General features: G+C 47.7%; 1 protein-coding gene across 3 annotated transcripts in view; it reads right to left on the bottom strand.

Annotated features, from left to right (window-relative positions):
* Positions 1-22,584, bottom strand: part of IFT122 (intraflagellar transport 122) — a 72,876-nt gene that overhangs the window by 41,340 nt on the left and 8,952 nt on the right. For all 3 annotated transcript variants that reach the window (XM_056128994.1, XM_056128991.1, XM_056128992.1), the window contains exons 2-7: positions 14,855-14,921; positions 13,428-13,512; positions 8,858-8,936; positions 4,427-4,503; positions 1,606-1,672; positions 472-618 (exon numbers count right to left, since the gene is read on the bottom strand). In XM_056128994.1, the coding sequence (XP_055984969.1) occupies positions 472-618; positions 1,606-1,672; positions 4,427-4,503; positions 8,858-8,936; positions 13,428-13,512; positions 14,855-14,921 (522 nt within the window). The remainder of the gene's footprint in view (positions 1-471; positions 619-1,605; positions 1,673-4,426; positions 4,504-8,857; positions 8,937-13,427; positions 13,513-14,854; positions 14,922-22,584) is intronic.

Below are 22,584 nucleotides of genomic sequence, written 5' to 3'. Positions count from 1 at the left end.
ACTCTAGGCTCTGGGGACCCTAGTAGACTTAATTTTGACTTTGCAACAACAGCAAAAAGGCTCCCAGAAAACCCATTCGTTATTGGGTGGTTACAGGCTCTGCCCAGACATGGAGGGAAGAACTGGGAAAGGGAAAGACCAAAATAAAGCCACAGCAAAGAGGTGAGCTATAATTAATAAGGAATGGCCCACAAACACACACACGCGTGCGCACTCACTCTCCTCTCGCTTGCTTGCTCACTCCCTTTCTGAGCTGGCCTATATAGCTCATCTGTTTAGCTAAATCTCTGGGATTCATTCCAAAGCACAAGCTGGGCTCTCTAAAAATCCCATTCTAATGGAACAGGTTCCCAGCCAAGTCAGTCAAGTGGCGTGAAAAGCCTCTGGATGCACGGAGAGCTCAGGGGAGAGCACGGCTCGTGCAGCAGCCCTGCCCCCGACAGGGTTTGCCCAAGAGGGAGGAGGAGGCACCTGGAAGGGTTCCAGCTCATGGACCATATCGAGGAGTGCGAGCCCCCCGGCCGCTCGATCTTGACTTTCTCCTCCCCGTTTTTGTTCCGTATGCTGATGATTCCATTGAACATGCCCAGAGCCAGGTACTGACCATCATTTGTCCAGCTGTTTGGAGGAAAAGGAACACACATGAGGTGACCCTGGGAGAATGTCTCGGTTGAAACACAGCCCGATAAGGCAGATGCAAACCCATCCTGGGCCTGATATAAAAATCACAAGACCAAGTTTACGGTTCCATTGGGGAGTTGGAGCAATAGGACAGGGGGACAGGGATCTTGCCTTGCAAGTGGTCAACCCAGGTTTGATCCCTGGTACCCCATATGGTCCCTTGAGCACCTCCAGGAGACATTCCTGAGTGCAGAGGCAGGAGTAAGCCCTGAGCACTGCTGGGCCTGGCCCAAAAATCAAACAAATAAATAAAATCCCATTAGTTTCTACATTCATGGTGAGGGCATCTTTTCCCCAGGCTCTTGGTTCTCTGTTCATGCATACCTCCAGTCAGCCCTGGGCTGTGCCAGCATCCCTGGGCCAGCCTCCAGCCCCTCACCATCCCGCCTCTCCCACTGCGAGAGCACCTGAAAATAGATTCTGCCATGGTGCACCCCTGCCTTGAGAACAGATGCACGCTGAGCGCTGAGGGAAAAAAAGGCTGGACTCAGACTCCGAGTCGCAGACCAGTTTTCTCTTTTGGCACCCAGCAGGCGCCAGACACTGTGCGTGTGTCTACTGTCATGCGTGCACGTGCACTTCATAACAGCTCAATGAGTCCGTATTTTGACCCCCATTTGTCAAACAGGGAACCAGGGGACCCAACTCTGAGATTAATGCCCCAAGATCACAGTTATCAGCAATGGAATCTGGATTCGAATTTGGGCTTAATTCGAAAACTGTGCTTCCTCCAGAGCACACGGCCTCACCTCTCCTGAGAGCCTCCCCAGGCATGGTACTAGCTAACAGCAGGAACACAACATGATGGCCAAAGGCACAGGCCCTTGTCAGGGACACTGGGGGCGGAGGAGAGGCAGGGCCTCCTCCTCCAAGGAGCTGGGCAGAGAGCATATACAGCCTACCTCCCGCGCAGCTCAGACTCACCTGCAGCAGGTGATCTTGCTGCTGGCTTTGTGCTTGGAGACAGACTTCTGCTCAGGAGACCACAAGCCTTCAATGCAGAGGAAGAGGAAAGGTTGACAGGTTGAAAGATTACTCAGCAAGAAAAAGAAACACATTCAATACAGCTAGGTAGTTCTCTAGCTGAAAAAGCCAATCTCAAAAGGTCGTATGGTGTACGATTCCATTTTATAACATTCTTAAAATGATGACATGGAGGAGATGGAGGACGGAATGGTGGCTACCAGGTGCCAGGGGTGAGGAGTAATGTGAAGAGGGAGTGATGATCAAGAGTCGCCTGCGTGAGAGTGGTGTTTCACACTGTCAGCCTGGTGTCCAGGCTTTTCTCTGACGGTGGTAGAGTCAGAGAGCCAGCACAGGGTTCAGGTGCTTGCTGTGCATGTGTCAATCCCAGTTCAATCCCCAGAACCACGAGGATCCCCACACACCATTGGGATCAACCTCTGAGCACAGAGCCAGGAGTAGCCCCTGAGCACCGCTGGGTATGGCTCAACCCTCAGCTCGTTCTCTACCCGCCCCCAAAAAGAATTACGTAAATTGTACGCATGAGGGGAAATCAATGAAGGGTATGGAGACCTCTTAACTAGCTTGGCACCTTACTGTGACTTACTTCAAGAGAAAGATAAACTGGAGAATTCCTAGCCATCTTTTCAAGAGTTTCGTTCGTGAAATGGCAACTTCAGAATCCAGGGAGATGGGACCCTGAGGTCAATGCCCTCCCCACCACTTCACTGCCACTGGGAGTGGCCCCCAGAAATACAGAAGAAACAGTAACTTCCCTCTTCATGACTACTCTGCATCCCGACTGCAACTCAACACTCCAGGAATGAATGAGACTTTCTGAGTGTCCAACTTCCACTACCAGGCCTTGCCCACAGCAGGACCCTCGCCTAGCTGTGCCCAGTTCATGGCACACTGGTCGGTTTGCTTCCCTCTGCCTTCCTGTGTGTGGCTCAGTGCCCCAACCAAATGTTCATCGAGGCAGGTACCTTGCCTGAGCCATAAAGCATGGCTCTGTGCTCAGGGATCACTCCTACCGGCTCAGGGGACCATAATGGATGTCAGGGGATTGAACCTGGGTTGACCTCATGCAAGGCAAGTGCCCTGCTTGCTGTACTTAGCTCCGACCCTGGTTTCCCCTTCTCTCTGGTTGAAAAACTCTTCCCCCAAAATTTCAACTGGTGCACAGGATCTCTGAGCTCCACTGCGCCCCCTGGAGGCAAGCTGTGTTCTGGACTCTGGGAACCAAAGCAACACGGTGCCGGCTGGGTCCCAGCCTGGCCCTGGCCCACATTGTACCGGCTGAAGCGCCACTCTGTAATAAGTGAAGGGCCCTGGACCTCAGGCCTGACCAAAGGCAGTCACAGAGATCCTGCATTTTTGGTTCAAGCAGAGTGCCCTGCACATAATAAGCATTCAACATAAACCATTACTATTTGTTTTACAAATTCAACCTCCGCACCTTCCGCCAACTGCACACTCTCAAGGGCAGAGATCCTTGTTTATCTCTGTAATCCTATGCACACAGACCAGAGCCTCACGTGGAGAGAGAGCTGCTTTCCACGGAATGACAGGCCTTCCCCTTTTATTTATAGAAGGTGCTTTCAAATACATTCTCTCCTTTAAACCTCAGGCGGCTATCAGTGAGACAGCTAGGAGGGAACGTGTCATCTTTGATAAGGAAAGTGAACCCGAGCAGAGGAGGGCCCCGGCTCCTGCACGGAGGCAAGTCCCCTCCGCGGGAAGCCAGACTCGTCCTTGAACACCCAGCCATCTCCCCCACACCTCCCCCTGCCTCCATGGACTCTTCCCGACTCCTCCCCTGTGCCAGCACCGCAGGGCGCTCCGTGTGGGGCTGGAGAAGTCAAGGCAGCCAGCCTGGGGCTGGGGAGGAGGCTCAATGGGCTGGGCACAGGCTTTCCATGCAGGAGGCACAGATTCAATCCCCAGCACTGCATGGTCCTGACCCCCGAGCACTGAGCTGGGAGTATCCCCTCAGCACAACCCCTTCCTAGAAAATAAATCACACAACATCCTTAGCCACCAAACAATGTTGACACAGTACAGAAAGCACAGCCCCCACCACAGGTGGATGTTCAGGGACAGCCGGGGGGAGGGGCACCAAACAATTGCTGCCAGGGCAAGACAGGCCAGGCTTCCCAGGGGCAACCCTGGGCTAGGCCTGTGCCCGCCCCTCCTTGTTCCCACTGTCCCTAAGACTTTCTTGGCTCCCAAGTATCTTACCAAACTCTATGTCATCACTCATTCTCTTGGTTTCTACAGTATTTTTGTTTGTTTGTTTTTGGTTCATATCTAGCCGTGCTCAGGGCTCGCTCATTGCTCTTCACTCAAAACTCACTCATGGTGGTGCTTGGGGGGCCATATGGGGTGCCAGGGATCAAACCTGGATCAGCTATGTGCAAGATAAGTACCCTACCTGCTGTACCACCTTTTCAGTCCCCCAGAATTAGGTTTTTTTTTCCCCCACACCTGGTGATGTTCAGGGTCTATTCCAGGCTCTGCACACAGGAATTACTCCTGGCAGTGCTCGGAGACAATACGAGATACTGGGGATCAAATCTAGGTCAGCCACACGCAAGTGCCCTACCCGCTGTACCATCATTCCAGCTCTACCCAGTGTAAAAGGCTGTCAGCCTCCCAACAGCCACTCAAGGGAGAAAAGTGGCCTGGGCTGTCTCGTGACACAGCCACCAATCTGGGCACACGTCAGGACTGCAAGGCCACACCGGCAGCTGCTCCGGGAAAGACAGAGACCCAAACCTACCAAAGTCACTGGAGGAACAAGATGCCAGTTGGTGGGTAACGGGGTTGTAGGAGACACACTGGATAGAATCGTTGTGCCTGCAAAATAAACCATAGATTATGTAGTAAACAAAATGACAAAAATGATCGTCTGTACTTTCAATGCACGTACGCTAGCATCAGATGCATCCATCGAGGACCGGATGGTACAAGCGCGAATGATCAAGTACGACATCATTGGTCTGATCGAGACAAGAAGGCACGAATCTCACCATGCCGCTTTCGTCACTGGAGAAGAATTGTTCCTCGGAACATGCGATAAAAGAGGTGTTGGAGGCGTCGGTGTCCTTGTCAACACAAACTTGGCCAAGAGCATTGATTCATTCGAATGCCTAACAACCCGAATCAGACGTTTACATTTGAATAGATGTGGCTCACTGCCTGCAGTTTCTATCTTCGTTGTCTACGCACCAACATCTCATTATGATGAAAGAGAAATCGAGAAGTTCTACATGGAGCTAGAGAAGTTCTATAAAGAAGACCACACCTTCTACAAGATCATTGTGGGTGATTTTAATGCCAAGATAGGACCGAGAAGATCAGCTGAAGAACTTCACATCGGGACCCATGGCCTAGAATGGAACAAACAGGGTGAGAGACTGTCTGAGTTCATCATGTCGACCAAGACCATTTATGGTAACTCACAGTTCCAGAAGGCAGAATCTAAACGATGGACATAGGAGTCTCCCGGTGGACGATTCCACAACGAAATAGACCACATCATATTCAATCGACGGTTTTGCCTGACTGATGTCGCTGTTGTCCCAAAATTTCAAACGGGATCGGACCACCGTCTCCTTCCTGCAAAATTCTACTTCACAGAGCAGGGAGAAAGGGCTGCAAAGTTCAAAAAGAGAACTCCCAGAATGACCACCAACTGGGAACTCTTTGGTACTATTGTGGCAACATGGGAAGATGCCATTGTTGACAACATTGACGAGGAATACGATCAACTGGTTCAGAACCTCCATGAATGTGCGAGGAATGCCAAGAGAGAGATAGCCACAAAAAATCGCCTATCTTCGAAAACTCTTGAGGTAATTCGCCAGCGTGGTTTGGCGCATGCCTCAGGCAACCGCAAGCTAACGTCCGAGCTCGCAAAGCAGTGCAGAGATGCGATCAAGGAAGACCTCAAAGAGAGAAGAGCAGAAGTACTGGTAGATGCGGCAGAAACCGGGAAAAGTATTCGTAACGCCCGCCTGTCCTTCGCCAACTATAAGACCAAGATGACTGCCCTCCGACGTCCTGATGGATCCATCACATCCTCCAGAACGGCAATGGAGAAGATTATCCATGACTTCTACTCCAATCTCTTCGATAGCCATGTCCACTTGCCGACATACCAAATTCCACAGGATGGATATGTCGTTCCCAACGTTCTCCCTTCCGAAATCCGACATGCCATTTCGTCGGTAAAGAAACAAACAGCACCTGGCCCAGACAAGGTCAGACCTGAACACCTGAAGAACCTGCCGTCAGTACTGGCTCGGCTCTTCACTCGCTACCCGTCTGAATGCAAGGTTCCGTCCCAATGGAAAACCAGCAGGACCGTACTACTGTTCAAGAAGGGAGACATCCATGACATTGGAACTATCGCCCGATCTGCCTATTGTCTGTCATCTACAAGTTGTTCACTCGAGTCATCCTAAATAGGATTGGCAGAACACTAGATGAAGGACAACCATGCGAGCAAGCCGGGTTCCGCAAAGGATTCAGCACCATCGACCATATCCACACGATAACCAAGCTCATTGAGGTTTCTCGGGAGTTCAAGATGCCGCTCTGTTTAACATTCATTGATTTAAAGAAGGCCTTTGATTCTGTTGAGACCGATACGGTCATTGAAGCCCTAGCCAATAAGGGCATTCAAGCCCAATACGTCAGGATCCTCCATGAGCTGTATTGTGGATTCACTACCAGGATCTCACCATTCTACAAAGAAGTGATCGTTGATGTCAAGAGAGGGGTGTGGCAGGGTGATACCATTTCACCGAAACTCTTCAGTGCCACCCTCGAGAACATCATGCGACGACTGGAATGGGAAGGAATGGGAGTGAAGATAGATGGTCGGCAACTACACCACCTCCGCTTTGCTGATGACATTGTTTTAATAACACCAAACATCAGCCAAGCGGCACAAATGCTGGCCGACTTTGACCGTGAGTGTGGAAAGGTAGGACTACAGCTGAATCTTACGAAGACAATGTTTATGAGAAACAGCCTCATTCCTGACGCCCCATTCGCTCTCAATGGAACGACCATCTCCGAATGCAACAGCTATGTGTACCTAGGTCGAGAAGTCAACATGACAAATGACCTGGCACCCGAGCTGCGCAGGAGGAAGAGAGCGGCTTGGAACGCCTTCAAGAACGTCGAAGAAATAGCTAAGAGGACGAAGAACCTCCGGCTCCGGGCACATCTCTTTGATTCCACTGTTCTTCCTGCATTAACATATGCCTCAGAGACCTGGGCCCTACGCAAACAAGATGAGAACGCCATTCAGGTCTCCCAAAGAAGAATAGAAAGAGCTATGCTTGGAATATCACGTTTCACTCAAATGAGAGAAAGAATTTGGAGTTCTGACATCCGTCGACGATCAAGGATCAGGGACGCTGTCTCATTTGCCAAGATGTCGAAAATCAGATGGGCTGGTCACGTAATGAGATTTAAAGACGACCGTTGGACTAGAGCTGTTACTGATTGGATTCCACGGGATGTCAAAAGACCGCGTGGCCGCCCACCTACCAGATGGTCAGACTTCTTCGTCAAGATCATAAACGATCGGTTTGAGGCCCTTCATGTTCCTGGAGTGAACAGATGCCATTGGGCTACACTGGCACGCGACAGGGACAAATGGAGACGTTACTGGCGCCCGCTTGAGCAAATCGACGACTAACGGGAAGTTAAGTGATTAAGTGATGTAGTAAACCACAAAGTGTTCAGTGGTCACAACTACAGATGCTGATGATGAGCCTGAAGCCTCTCGGACTGTGCCCACAAGCTCTTCTGCAAAGTATAGAGACAAGCTCACACACACCCCACACCCCCACATCTACACATCCATCCAAGGGTCCCCACCCCATTCCTTTCATCTCTTCAACCTCATCACCCCACCCCACCCCCATCAGTCTGGTCTCACGACCACCTTCTCCTCCAGGACCGGCTGACCATTCCAGGAACTAAAGCACCAGGCACAGGAAGTGTCTCATGAGTGTCCATCACTACAGCTCGGCAGCATCTGGATGGAGGTGCAATGAAGATGCGGCAGGCCCGGCCCTGAGACCCAGGAAACCCTTAGATAACGGGACAGCTGAGTCATATCCCACACAGGAACTCAGTCTCCACTGGGCTCCTCACTGCTTCATAGCACTTTATTTACGTCTCATTCACTCCCTCAGGAGCAACTCATTAATGTGCACACCCACGCTCACATCAACTTAGGGCTGCTGTCACCGATGCCGTCTCAATGCACACGCGAATGCCATTCCTCTCACTGATAGAGGAGTCAGCAGCAGGGTACGGCCCTATACTGGTAAGGACCTGGGTTTACCCCTAGCACAGGGAACAAAAAAAAGGGAAGGGAATTCTGACACAGGCTACAATATGAGTGACCACTGAGGCCATTAAGGCTCTGTCACAATGGATAAATGCATGGTGCTACTCCTGAGAGGTAGAAAAGTCAAACAGAGAACAAACTGGTGTTTGCTGGGAGAGGCATGAAGCCTGGAAACAGCAAGAAGGGTCCTGCGGAAGGGGAAGGGGAAGAGGGATGGGAGGGCACAGGCAGAAGCAGGGGGCAGGGGTAGGGGCTTGGGGAGCTCTTTTTCAATGGAAATTTTTAATGGATATTCAGGCTGCAAGATGAAAACATTCTGGAGAGTAGTTAAATATCAAACCACCACTGTGAGTGATGCCATCCACGAGACTGACCAAAGGCTTTGCAGAAGCACCAACATCCCCGCCCCTGAGCTCCGCATGGGGATATGAGTGAGTATGAGGAAAAGGACTTGGCCAGAATGTGAGCAGAGCCCATGGTGTGAGAATGTAGGCGGGGGCATAGCACCCCCATGTTTCTGGCTGTGGCTCCTGGTCATCTATGAGGCCACTCCTACCCAGGGACACAGGAAGATGATAGGCGGGGGTGGAATCTACAGCATCAGTTTGACAAAGAGACCACCCAGCCCTGTGTTACCCAGACTAGTACTCAAGTAATGCTCACTCGCAAGTTATAACACAGCCTGTCCAAGCCTCACAGCCCAACTTCACTTTCAATGGAAGAAAAAGAAGAAAAGTACTTCCTTTTATCTTTCCTAAAGACCTTTCACTACTGCACTTTAATGAGTCTATCTAAAGCTACCATGCATCAAAGTGGTTCCTTGCTACGGTTACTTACGTGTACTTCAGAATGCCTTCCAATTTTGACGTCCAGATAATAACACTCTTGTCAGCTGATCCAGAAGCAAACCGCTTGCCTAAAGGTGTTTTTAAAAAAGAAAAATGCTCATGTTCATTTTAAGCGGCCCCTCAAACACACAAACACTGTCCTCCTGTTGTTCATCGATTTTGCTCAAGTGGGCCCAGTAACGTCTCCATTTTGAAACTTGTTGTTACTGTGTTTGGCATATTGAATATGTCACGGGTAGCTTGCCAGGCTTTGCGTGCAGGCGAGATACTCTTGGTAGCTTGCCAGGCTCTCTGAGAGGGGCAGAGGAATCGAACCTGGCTCAGCCGAGCTGGCTTCGCGCAAGGCAAACGCCCTATTATCAATCCAGCCCAAGCAGCCTCTCATGGAGAGTATAAACTGATTTTTGATGGTGCCTCACACACATCGGCTACTTCTCTGCATCCTCATAGTACTCGTGACACTGTGGAGTCTGGAAGCTGGGGTTCAAATCCTGCTGTCTGGCACTGCGGTACCACGAGGCTACTGAAGGCCCACCAGATGTAATACGTTCTGTGTCAAGGATTGAGGGTGATTGAAACACATCATCCCGACCTTTCTAGTTTAATTGGAGGGTGAGACCTATAGGATGAGCAAAGCTTGGCCAGGTACAAAGAGAGAGGACTTGTTCACATGGCTAGGATAGACATAGGCCCACATACAGGAAAAGTCTAGAATAACCGAGGGGCATGAACAACCAAAGGAAGGTGGGGCAGGGAGGGGAAGCAGGATCTCTAGGGGCTCCTGGGTCACAGCTGAAGCCTTGCCCTTTATTTTTTCCTTTCCTTTTTGGGCCATACCCAGTGGTGGGCTGGAGTGATAGCACAGCGGACAGCGGGTAGAGTGTTCGCCTTGCATGCAGCCAACATGGCTGACCCAAGTTCGATTCCTCCGCCCCTCTTGGAGAGCCTGGCAAGCTACCAAGAGTATCTCGCCCACACAGCAAAAGCCTGGCAAGCTACCCATGACATATTCAATATGCCAAAAACAGTAACAACAAGTCTCACAATTTGTTGTGAGATGTTACTGGCGCCCGCTCGAGCAAATCGATGAACAACGGGAAGACAGTGACAGTGACAGTGACCCAGTGGTACTCGGGGATTGCTCTTAACTCAATGCTCAGGGTAGCATAGGTGCTCAGGATCAAACTCAGGGCTCTTACATGCTCAGTCAAGCAGTCCAGCCCTCTGAATTCTCTCCATAGCCCCAAGGTTATGCAGTTTCTCCCAAAGCAAGGAAAAACTAAAGAAAGGCTTTAAGCAAGATCAGGGCTGGGGAGATGGCTCAAAGGGCTGAAGAGCAGGTTTTGAATGCTGGTGCCCAGCTGGATCCCCCCACTTCTATGAAGGAACAGAAGGGAGAGCAGAAACATGCTCCTCATGGACTAATTCCACTGTTTGGGTCTGGCAGGCTTGGAAGAGGCGCAGTCTCCCTGCAGCCAGGGGTAGGGCCTCCCCCGACCCTGCGCGGACAGAACACTAGGCACTTCCTAGACCTCACAAATCACAATCACAAATCATCCTGTTAATCGTCGATTGCCTCGAGCAGGCCCCAGTAATGTCTCCTTCATCCTAGCCCTGAGATTATATTCAAGGCTCTTTAGGAGAATGAGACCCATCATTGTTACTGGTATTTGGCATATTGGGTACGACACAGGGAGTTTGCCAGACTCTGCTGTGTGGGCAGGCTACATTCGGTAGCCTGCCAGTCCTAGACCTCACTGTGTATTTTTTTTCTTTTTGGGTCACACCCGGCAATGCTCAGGGGTTACTCCTGGCTCTATCTCAGGAGTTACTCCTAGCGGTGCTCGGGGGACCATATGGGATGCTGGGAATCGAACCCAGGTCAGCCACATGCAAGGCAAATGCCCTACCTGCTATGCTATTGCTCCAGCCCCTCACTATGTATTTTTAACTCTATGTAACTATAACTCTTCAAGCAAGTAGACTTACCCTTAGTGGGGCTCTGAGCCTCAGCACCTTAATCTAGAATACCTTCCTCAGAGGCTCTTTGTAGGGCCAACTCTCTCTCTCTTTCTCTCTCTGTCTCTCTGTCTCTCTCTCTCTCTCCCCCCTTCCTCCCTGCCACCCACTTCTCCTCTCTCTCTCTCTCTCTCTCTCTCTCTCTCTCTCTCTCTCCCTCTTTCTCTCCCCCTCCCCTCCCCTCCCCTCCCCTTTTGGGTCACACTCAGCAGTGCTCCGGGCTTACTCCTGGCTCTACACTCATAACTTACTCCTGGCTGTGCTCAAAGAACCATAAGGGATGCCGAGGATTGAACCTGGTTCTGCCTTGTGCAAGGCAAGCATCCGCCCCAATGTACTAACATTCCTGCCCCCTACGGGCCTCACTTTAAACACCTTCACTTTGCCCAAAAAGCAGCTATTATTAGGAAGAGTGGGATGACAGTGCTGCAAGGACAAATATATGAAAGATGCTTTATTATTTCAGTCTCTGGCACGCAGCAGGTGGCAAGTGTGTGGGTTCCGGGTGCAGAGTCTGGGCTGGAAGCCCCAGTGACGTCACTACCCGCTGTTGACTGGGAATCAGCGGCTGAACGTCTCTGGGCTGTCATTTCCTCACTTGAAAAGTGGGTGCGACAATAGTATGCACCTTCTAGTTGCTATAAAGATAAAATTAGATGGAAGTGCTCAGGATGGTGTCTAGAACAGAATCAAGGCTGAAACTACCTTCGCTATTATTTTTAAACTACTTCTTCATCGAACTCGGGTCGGCCATGTTGGCCGCTTGTAAGGCAAACGCCCTACCCGTTCCTCCGCCCCTCTCGGAGAGCCCGGCAAGCTACCGAGAGTATCCGATATGCCAGACACAGTAACAACAAAGTCTCCAATGGAGACGTTACTGGGCCCGCTCGAGCAAATCGACGATCAACGGGAGGGCCTTTACCTTTTACCTTACTTCCTCATATTGCCTAGTATTCTTTTTCTTGAACAAAAAACCCAGTATTTCTATACCTTTGTCTCATGGATGCTATGAAATGTTAATATTTTGTAATGCTTTACTTCACTACTAAAGGGGTTGGGAAATGAAGCTATCCTGCAGACCCTCCATGTGCAAGCTGAGCAGAGAGGCCTGCAGGGGGGAACTAGAGACTGCCTAATCCTGGAGAGCATCTGAGCTCCGCTCACCATTCCCTCCACTCCCCGGAGAGCAGAGCCTCATCCTGCGGCCTGGATGACCTGTTTCCTCTCATCTCCCTGCCCAACCTTTGCCCCTTACAAGTTCTTTCCAATAGAGCAGCCAGAGGGATCCTCTTAAATATAAATCCAGGAGTTAGAGCCATAGTATAGCGAGAGTACGGGGTCTGCCTTGCATGTGGTCAAGTTCAATTCCCAGCACCCCAACTGGTCCCCCGAAATCTGCCAGAAGTAATTCCTGATCATAGCTGGGAGTAAGTCCTGAGCACTGCTGGGTGTGGCCCCAAAACTGAAAAACAAAACATAAACGCAGGCCAGAAAGCTCAAAGGGCTGCAGCATACCTGGCGAGTAGAGGTCCCAGGTTCAGTACACTCTATGCTGATACCACAGTCCCGAAAACTGTAGGGCACGGTGCTGGTGGTATTGCCAGGGGTGGCCCCCAGAACCCAAATCCTACTTGTGATTAAATAGATAGATTCCCTGACCTTCGCCTGCTATGAAGGTCACAAGGAGGCTCAAGTGGTGCCTCTAATTGGATAACCAACTACACCAGAAGCTCATCCCACTGTCCCGTTTTAATGGCCCGCATTCTTGGAGCATAATAAAGAAGTGCTCATCCACCCACTTTGTTGAAAAGGTATAAAAGGGAAAGGGTATCAGTCTTTCTTCGGAATCCTCCTGTTTTAGGAGACCCTTCCCGTAATCTGAGATCTTGCCTTCCTTTCCATTTCCCTAAATAAAGTCTTTTACTGAATTCTGGGGGGAAAAAAAAAGATAGATCTCTCCTCTGCTCAGAACAATTCAGAAGTTCTCTATTTCTCAAACCTGGACTCAAACACAGTCTCTGATTCCTTGTTCCCCCAGATTCTCTCTGCACCCCAGGGGCCCTGCGATCCACTTCTCCCTCAGAGAAGCGCTCACTGCCTTCAAGTCTCTGCTCGCCTTTCCCTGTTCCAGTAGCCCACCCTCACTACCCTCGCCAAAATTCCACCCTCCTGGCCCCTACCCCCACGCCCCATGCTCTCAACCCCCTCTGTCTGCCCTGTTTCCTTTTTCCTTTATACTTACCACTCCCAACATACTGTTTAATCACTATGCTTATATCTTTGCACACACTCCTTCCTCCCCACCCTCGACACTGACATAAGCCTCTTAAGGGAGGGCTCTTTGTTGGTTCTCTGCCACAGAGCCTGGCACAAAGCTAACCCTCAGTACACACTTGCTGGATTCAAGTCAAGTCTAAGAGACTTCGCTATCTTCAGAAGCAACCAGTTGTACTTTGGCTTACTAAGAGTACAGAGTGTCTGGGAGAAAAACGAGCAGCAATGAGCCCTTTACAGACTGTAATGCCACAGCAGCCTCTTACCGTCCTTTGCATATGCCACACAGTACACTGTATCTTTGTGTCCTTTTAAGGGCTGAAGTAAGGTGCCATCAGAGGTGTCATAAACCTGCAAAAAAAAGAGCCAAAATTCAGATTAGCAACCTGAGGGCCAGAGTCCCTACACCCTGCTGCTATTTTTGTCTTTGTAACAGAACCATTTGTCACTTTCCTAAAATTAGATCAAATCAATAAAGCACTGAAAAATCAGAAAGACTCTGACTTGAAGTTTGGAAATGAAAGAAGCAAAAGTTCCTGCTATATGCATTATATGTCTGGGAAACCTTCCCCCGAACAGAGAGCCAGGAGTGATCCCTGAGCATTACCTGCTGTGGCCCCCAAACAAAACAAAACAAAACAAAGCAAAACAATCTTCTGAGATTCTGAATAGAAGACCTCTATTCAGGCTAGGTCCTCCCAAGGAAAGGAGAATGTGGAAGAGCCAGCAGGGAGTGAAATGTTAGTGCTGCCTAATCCATCCCTACCAGCAACAGCACAGACAGAAAGGAGTCATACAGCTACCGGCAGTTTGGAAGACACAGGCCTCAACTGGGTTTGCAAACTGGATTACAAAACACGGCTGTAATGTAAGTTTGTAAAACCTCCAACACTGTGTGGAGATTCGAAATATGTACTATTTGAGAAAGGCAAAAACCTCTAAAAAAGCATGTTAGAGAAGGTAACCTATGCAAAACAAAGCAATAAAAAAATGTAAATAATTTGGAAAGTTCATTTCTCTTCTGGAGAAGTCTGTGGAATAATTTACCTACGGTTTTAGGACTACTAGTAAGTATGTGGAGAATGGAGCTAGGTCGTGTGCACATCTAGAGAAACTGAGAAAGATAAAGTAGACACACACGGGAGGGAGAGATTAAACAAAGGTTTTTAGGTCAAGCATAAAAAAAGTCTATAAAAATTACTTTTCTTCACCAAGATAGATTCCAGAGGGAACTCATCTTCTTTCATAATATGACAAAGAGGACAGTATTCATATGAAATTGTTTAGTAGGTCAGTGCCTAAAAGTTGGGGTCAGGCTATCTGCTTCTCCCAAGGGAGCGCCTTCAGTTCTTATGCTTGAATTTTTCAAAGGGACAGAATGTGAGCTGACACCACCTCAATTTCAAAGACATTTTGAAGAATTGTTTTCAATTCTTTCATGAGTGTCTCAAAGGGAAAGAGGAAAGAGGAATGACTCCAAAGGCGGGATTATTCACAAGTGCCTATCTGATAGACAGTTTACTTACCTGTTTTAAATAGCCCATTTCCTTCCCTATTAAAAAGTAATGATTGTTTTTTTTCCGCCCTGGCCTTTTTTTATCTAAAAAAATAGGGGGTCAAATTTCAGAGTACTTAGAGGAGGGAAAAAGGAAAAAAAAAAACACTTAAAAAGGAAACTCAGACAAAATCCTACCAGTAATCTGTTTCCTGCAGCCAAAATCAGTTGGGTTCCATCGGGCTTAAACGCAAGGTCATAGATACTAAACAGGAGACAAGACAAAAACACAATTAGAAATCAAAATGTGAGGTCCGCTAATGACCAGGAAAGACACTTCATTTTCATTATGAAACACTGCTTGTGTATGAGGGAGAGAAAAATGACTATGAACTGCATTTGGGTGCCAATTCCATTCAACTACCATGTGCCCACTTGACAGGCTACTCAATCCAGTCTACTTGCAGTTAGCTGTGTCCAGAATTTCATGTGTTCAGAAACTAGCCGGCAAGCTACCGAGAGTATCTCACCCGCACGGCAAAGCCTGGCAAGCTACCTGTGACATATTCAATATGCCACACACAGTAACAAGTCTCATGATGGAGATGTTACTGGGCCCACTCGAGCAAATTGATGAACAACGGGAGAACAGTGCTACAGTGCAGAATCTAGAAGCCAGAAATTATTTAGAGGGCTCACAGTTGAGGGTACTAAATCTCCTAATAGTTTCCTAAAAGCTAGACAACCTGAGGGAATATGTAAGGGCTAGTAAATCCGGTCTTTAGTAAAACCAGCCATTCAGTATTATTGCTATTTCCAATACTCAGTTTTACTGAGGCCCTCTTAGGTGCTATACTGACAGAGACAAGGGGAGACTAAGTCTCCATCCCTTCCTGCTCAGGCAGCGGTCTGATTCATACATCCACAAGAGCCACCCAGAGTCCTGCATCTAAAACAATGTTTGTCACATTTTCACATCTCTGAGGTTGAGGGGAACCTTATAATTGAAGCCATTTATTTAACTGTTGGCAGTTTTGTTTTATGCTTTCTCGGTAGTGTGTAAAATGACAGTATCTTATAACCAGTGACCTCTTAGATTATTAGAAAAACAGAATACCAGGCTTTTGGAAATACATTAAAACACTTCAGGGATTCAAGGAGGAAGCTACAATATTCACATCCGAGGGAAGATCAGAGAGGCTCTGGGGGGAGGCTCAGTGACTGAGGGGCCCTGCGGTGCTAGCACAAAGCTGCAAATTCACCAGCCAGAGCTCTACATGCACTGAGCACAGCCCAGGCAGTTCTGACGTCTGTGAATCCCAGGGTCGCTGGCAATTGTGGCTATAATACAGTAGGTATGTGTGGGCACAACTAAAGGGGTGTGGCTCCTGCAAGCAGCAACTGAAATCTATGTAGACACCAAGACCCCTATGTCTATGCATGACCCCTGGTCATCACAAAACAATGATGGAGGGAGGGAAAGTGCTTCATGAAGAAAACTCTGGATGAGGGCTGGAGAGATAATTCAGTGGGCACAGCACCTGCCTACCATATGAACGACTCGAGTTCAACCCCCAGCATCCCATGTGGTCCCCAGAGCCCTTCCCCTCCCCCCCCCACACACACAGGGGTAATTCCTGAACTTGGAGCCAGGATTATTTGCTGGGTGCGGCTTCAAACCCAAAACCAAACCAATCAAAAGCAAAAACAAAAACACCAAAGCCCCAAAACTCAGGATAAAAAAGGCAGGGTCTAGGGCTAGAGTGATAGTACAGCAGGTAGGGTACCTGCCTTGCATATGGCAAACGCAGGTTCTATCCCTGGCACCTCTCATATAGTCCCCCAACACCACCAGGAGTGATCCCCAGATATAAGTCCTGAGCACAGCTGGGTGGGGCTGTGATCAAAAGCCTCTCTGATCAAAAACAAACAAAAGAAACAAGAAAAAGAGGGGAAGGGAAGGAGAGGAGAGGAGAGGGGAGGACAAGAGAGGGGAAGGGAGGGAAGAGGAGGGGAGGGGAGGGGAGGGGAGGGGACAGGAGAACAGAGGAAAAAGGCAGGGCCTTTGAGACAAGGGGGGGGGAGGGTTGGGAGTAGTTACTGTACTTCAGGCAGAGAATAGAGTGCAAGCTAGGACAGTGGGGAATAGAAATAATCAAATTTAAGCCAAACATTTGATTGTGTGCAAGGCAGCAGGGGGAGATAGATAAGAATGGAAAAGCAGGCCAGAGCCAGCCCTATGACAAAGGTTCTTGAATGCCCCAGGCAGAGCTGCTCATTAGTTTGGGAATCTAATAAGAATGAACGTGTCAGACTGTACTGCCCAGACAGCTTACAGCAGATTTGAACATGGCATCGATGCACCCAGTCCCTGCCAGTGATCCAGACAGACAACCTGGAGCATTCACACACGCAGCACTTCCAAAGCATCATTCGAACTCCCCCTCGCCACAGCACTGGAGGGTGGAACTGATTAAGTAATTGAGGACACCATGGTCAAGGTGAAGTACCTTACCAAACAAGGACGATGGCTGGTAACTCTGCCTTTCCTCTGCTCCCTTTAATCACAGATACCAACACTGAGAGCACTTATCCACTGTGGGTGAGGAGCACAGTAATTGTTTATATATATTAACTCACTTAATCGTCACAACTGCCATAGGTCCGCTTTACAGAAAACTACAGCACAGAGAAAGCATACAACGCGCCCCCAACAAACTGTCACTGAGAAGTACCAGAACTCAAACCCAGACAGTCTGGCTCTGAAACCCACTTTTTTTTTCCTAATTTTTTAATTGAATCACAGTGAGATACAGTTACAAAGTTGTTCATGATTTAGTTTCAGTCATATAACGTCCCCACATCTTCCCTTAACCAGTGTACATTTCACAAACACCAATGTCCTCAGTTTCCCTCCCTCCCTCACCCCTACCAACTTCTATGGCAGGTACTTCTCTCTCTCTCTCTCTCTCCTGTCTCTCTTTCTCCTTTTGGTCTCTCTCTCTCTCTCTCTCTCTCTCTCTCTCTCTCTGTCTCTCCTGTCTCTCTTTCTCCTTTTGGTCTCTCTCTCTCTCTCTCTCTCTCTCTCTCTCTCCTTTTGGTCTCTCTCTCTCTCTCTCCCTCTCCCTCTCTCTCCTTTTGGTCTGAAGCCCACTCTTACAACTATGCTTAGGGGCCTTCTTTATCATTATCATTACTTTCATCTGTCAGGGTGAACAAAATAACAAAGGATCGGTCTTTTTTATGCCTTGAAGACAATAACAAATGGTATTCTCACTCAAGGCATTTGTTACAGGAGATTTCAGAGTACTTTTACATAGGTTCTGCTGACCTAAAAAGCTTTCTTTACTAAAACTCTCCACTTAGAGCCTACACTTGCCTTGAAGAGCACAAAACCTGAATGATCTCATTTAATTTTTTTGACTCTGTTTTTTAAAATACAAAGGGTGGGGCTGGAGCGATAGCACAGAGGGTAGGACGTTTGCCTTGCACGCGGCTGACCCAGGTTCGATTCCCAGCATCCCATATGGTCCCCTGAGCATCATGAGGGGTAATTCCTGAGCGCAGAGCCAAGAGGAACCCCTGTGCATTGCCAGGTGTGACCCAAAAAGCAAAAAAAAAAAAAAAAAACCCCAAAATACAAAGGGTTATAGGGCTGGAGCGATAGCACAGCGGGCAGGGCATTTGCCTTGCACGTGGCAATCCGGGCATTTGCCGAACCGGGTTGATTTCCAGCATCCCACATGGTCCCCTGAGCACTGCCAGGAGTTAATTCCTGAGTGCATGAGCCAGGAGTAATTCCTGTGCAACGCTGGGTGTGACCCAAAAATAAAAAAAAAAAGAAAAAAGAAATAAAATAAGGGTTGGAGTGATAGCACAGCAGTAGGGCGTTTGCCTTGCATGCAGTCAGCCCGGCCGAGCCGGGTTCGATTCCTCCACCTCTCTCAGAGAGCCTGGCAAGCTACCGAGAGTATTCAATATGCCAAACACTGTAACAAGGTCTCACAATGGAGATGTTACTGGGCCTGCTCGAGCAAATCGATGAACAACGGGAGCACCCATTAAATAAAATAAAATACAAAGAGTTATTGGAAAGTAGAAAGGAAAGGAAAAGAAACTCGCCAGACAGGGAGGAACTTAGTATAGGACTAGTTCCTTTTAAAACTTTTCAGTTCTCAGGTTTTTTTTTATATGTGTGTGTGTGTATATATATATATATATATATATATATATATATATATAGCTGTTCACAATAGTTCATTACAGTTAATACTCAAACACCAATCCCTCTCATTTTGTCCCTCCCTCTTGTGTGAGGACCACAGGACACATGCATATGCACGCTTGTGTTCATACATCTGGCTGCAGGCCTTTCACACACTCAGTTGTGGTACCAAAGGGCGGTGCTGGAACACCACTCAGCACCCCCAGGGTGGTGCCAGAGGGGCAAGCCCCCTCTGTCCAGTCTCACTTCTCACCCAGCCACTAACAGAAAGGAAACTCTGGCCCAAGAGGCAGTGAATGCAAGGCTGAGTTTCCAACTTCCTCAGGCTGGGGTAAGGCCTTTGTGCTGCTCGGGTTTTCTTCCTCTGAACTGGGACCCAAACTCGTGCATCGCACGCTGAGTGGTGGCAAAGCATACTAAGAAGCAGAGGGCCGCTGGGGCCAGAAAAGCTGACCTGTCTGAGCTCTCACCCTCACCAGCAGGACAAGGACAGAGCCACTGTCCCCTCCCAACGTGCACAGCCAGTGGCAGGGCTGCACCTCTCCTGAGAGGTCCCTGCTACATGGTGCTGGCATCTCAGAGCTCATCAGAGCAATTCCCGTGGGGTCTCTCATCCATAAGGATCATTTGGGGTTGAATAATCAAATCAAATCAAAAGTCATTTCTTTTTTTGTTTGTTTTAGGCCTTTGGGCCACACCCAGAGATGCTCAGGGACTACTCATGGCACTGTGCTTGACAAGGCTCACTCTGGGCAAGGTTTGGGGACTCTTATGAAGTGCCAGGGGTTGTGTCTGTAATAACCTCCAAGACCCCGAAAATCATTTATAAGTCATTTGAGCCAAGTCTTATGCAAGCTTCCTCTCAGATGTGACCACATTTCCTCTCAATTTCTTAAAATGTGCTTCCCGAAAGCATTAACACACAAGTCTGATTTGACCTGATCTAAACTCTTAAAGTGCATACAATCTGTACACTCTAGCTTTAAACAATATTATCATCCATAGTTTACATTATTTTAAATACACTTTATTTTTACCTTTTAAGTACTGTGGTTTACAAACTGTTATTGATATAGTTTCATACATAAAAAAAGCTCCAGCACCACACCCTCCACCAGTGTCCACCTCCCTCCACACCAGCTGGGTCCCCTGCTCAGCCTCATTCTCCCCAGTGGTGGCTTCCTACTGGAAACCAGTTCTATTTGTTTCCTTCGTGCATCTGCTATTCTGCAGGGAGCCCCTATCATGTTTCTTTATATCCCACGAGATCATTTTGTGTCTGTTCCTCTCCTTCTAACTTCACTCAGCATGACACCCTCCTGGATCCACCTAAGTAACTACAAATTGCATGATTTAATCTTTTCTTATGGTCAAGTAATAGTCCATTGTGTATTCCTGGCTATTTGAGCTGTTTCCAGATTTCTGACTATCACGAATAATGTTTTCCATAGTAGTATTTTTGGGCCCTTGGGGTAGATGCCAAGAAGTGGAACTGCTGGGTCATATGAAAATTCAATTTCTAATTCCTTTCTTTTTGGGGAGGGGATACACCCAGCAATGCTCAGGGGCTACTCCTAGCTGTGCTCGGGGGACAACCTGGGACACCAGGAATTGAACCTAGGTCAGCCACATGTAAGGCAAACGCCCTACCCCCCAATTTCTAATTCTTGAGAAGTGCCAGCTTTTCCAAAAGACTGGACTAGTTGACATTCCCAAAAATTCAGTGAATGAGGGTGAATTTTTTTTCCCCCGCATCATACAAACACTGGTTGTTTTTGTTCTTTGTAATGTGTGCCAGTCTCACTGATGTGAGGTGATCTCTTATTATTGTTTTGATTTTCATTTCCCTAATAAGTGCGTAGAGCATTCTCTCATGTACCTTTTGGCATCTGTCTTCTTTGAAGAAGTTTCTATTCATCTCTCCCCCTACCCACCCATTTTTTTTTTTATGGAGCTGATTTTTTTCCTTGTGAAGTTTGACCAATGCTTTATACATCTTGGATATTCTGATGAATGGTAGGCAAATATCACCCCCCCCACCCAAAATCTGTGGAGTGTCCTTTTCTTCTGGTTAATTTTTCAGTTCAGTAGTGTCTTCAGTGCAGAAGTTTTTCAAGCAAAAGTAGATCTCTTTGTCTATCTTTGCTTTTTGCTTGACCATAATTGGATCACTGAGGATGTGACTAGATTCAACATTGTGATGTGTTCTACTTATGTGTTATATAATTTATGGGTTCAGGTCTGATACCAAAATTTTTTTTATTTAGGGTTTCTTTTTGTTTTGTTTGTTGTTTGTGGGGGATTTTTTGGTTTTGTGTTGTTTTAGTTTTTTGTTTTTGCTCTTGGATCCACACCTGATGGGGCTTAGGACTTACTCCTGGCTCTGCACTTGGGTCACTTCCGGAGGGGCTCAGAGGACTACACAGGATTCCAGTAATTAAACCCGAGCTCACAGTGTACAAAGCAAGCACCCTACCTGCTGTCTATTGACTTTGGCCCTGATACCAAGGTCTTTAATCACATTCTGATTTGACTTTTGTGTAGGGTATTAGGGGTCTGAGTTCATTTTATGCATGTGAACAGTTTTCCTAGCTCAATTTACTGAAGACACTCTTTTTATTCTACTTCCCATTTTTCTCTCCTTTGTCAAAGACATTTGTCCAAACACCTGAGGATCTGTTTCTGGACTCTTTATTCTATTTCATTAGTCTGAGAACCTGTCCCTATTCCATTATCATACTGTTTTTAATAACTATAGCTTTATAATATAGTTTGAAATTGGGGAGAGAAATGTCTCCCATATTTTTTCCAAGTGTTTTGGCTATTCAATATGGGGGAGGAGGAAGAGATGTTATTACTCCATATAAATCTCAACAGTGTTTCATCTATATCTTTTAAAACTGTCATGGGTAACCTCAGGAAAGCCCCGTCGCCACAGAGCCAAGATCTCTGGACCCTAGGTGGGATCAGGCTGACTGAGTCTCACTCTGCCAAAGGCCCAGTCCTCCACCCACTGACATCTGGTCCCTGCCACTGCCAGAGAATAGGCCCAACTTCAGGATGATCTGCTACAGGCCAGAGACAACTGCAGTTGATCTCAGCTTCAAAGCTCCTGAACTGAACAGCCACATATTCAACTGTGCAACACCTCCAAACTTCACAGAGCTGACAGCCCAGAAGAAGAAAGAAATTTAGATGGGAAAATTGTGTAGACGCTCACGAAGTCCCATGAGTGAATAACAGTAACACAGAAGGCCCAACTCGCAGCTAACAGCTCAGTAAATCTTCAGTTCGTGACTTTAGCAACACCATTACAAGATATATGTTGTAATAAGTAATATAAAGGAAATTAATTGTGCCTGCTAAGGAAGCAGGCTAGCTAGGGAGCGGGGTGAGGAACTAAAGACACTGGAAGAAGTGAAGGCACATTGGTGGTGGGACTGGTGTTTAAATATTGAATACTCGAAACAACTGTTCTGTGAACAACTTTGTAATCACGATGTTTATTTAAAGCAAAAAAAATTTTTCAATGTCATGGGCATTTTTTATAGGGACTGCAGTAAATTTTTATAATGCCTTGACAAGATTGTCATTTTGTCAATATTGATCCTTCCAATCCATGAACAGGGGGTGAGTTTCTATTTCCTCATGTCCTATTTTTTCTCCTTTTAGAAGTGTTTCATAATTTTCTTTTTAAGTCTTC

Source organism: Sorex fumeus, unplaced genomic scaffold (assembly GCF_029834395.1).
Source record: "Sorex fumeus unplaced genomic scaffold, SorFum_2.1 ptg000072l, whole genome shotgun sequence".
NCBI lineage: Eukaryota > Metazoa > Chordata > Mammalia > Eulipotyphla > Soricidae > Sorex > Sorex fumeus.
This window is presented reverse-complemented; position numbering and strand designations above follow the sequence as displayed.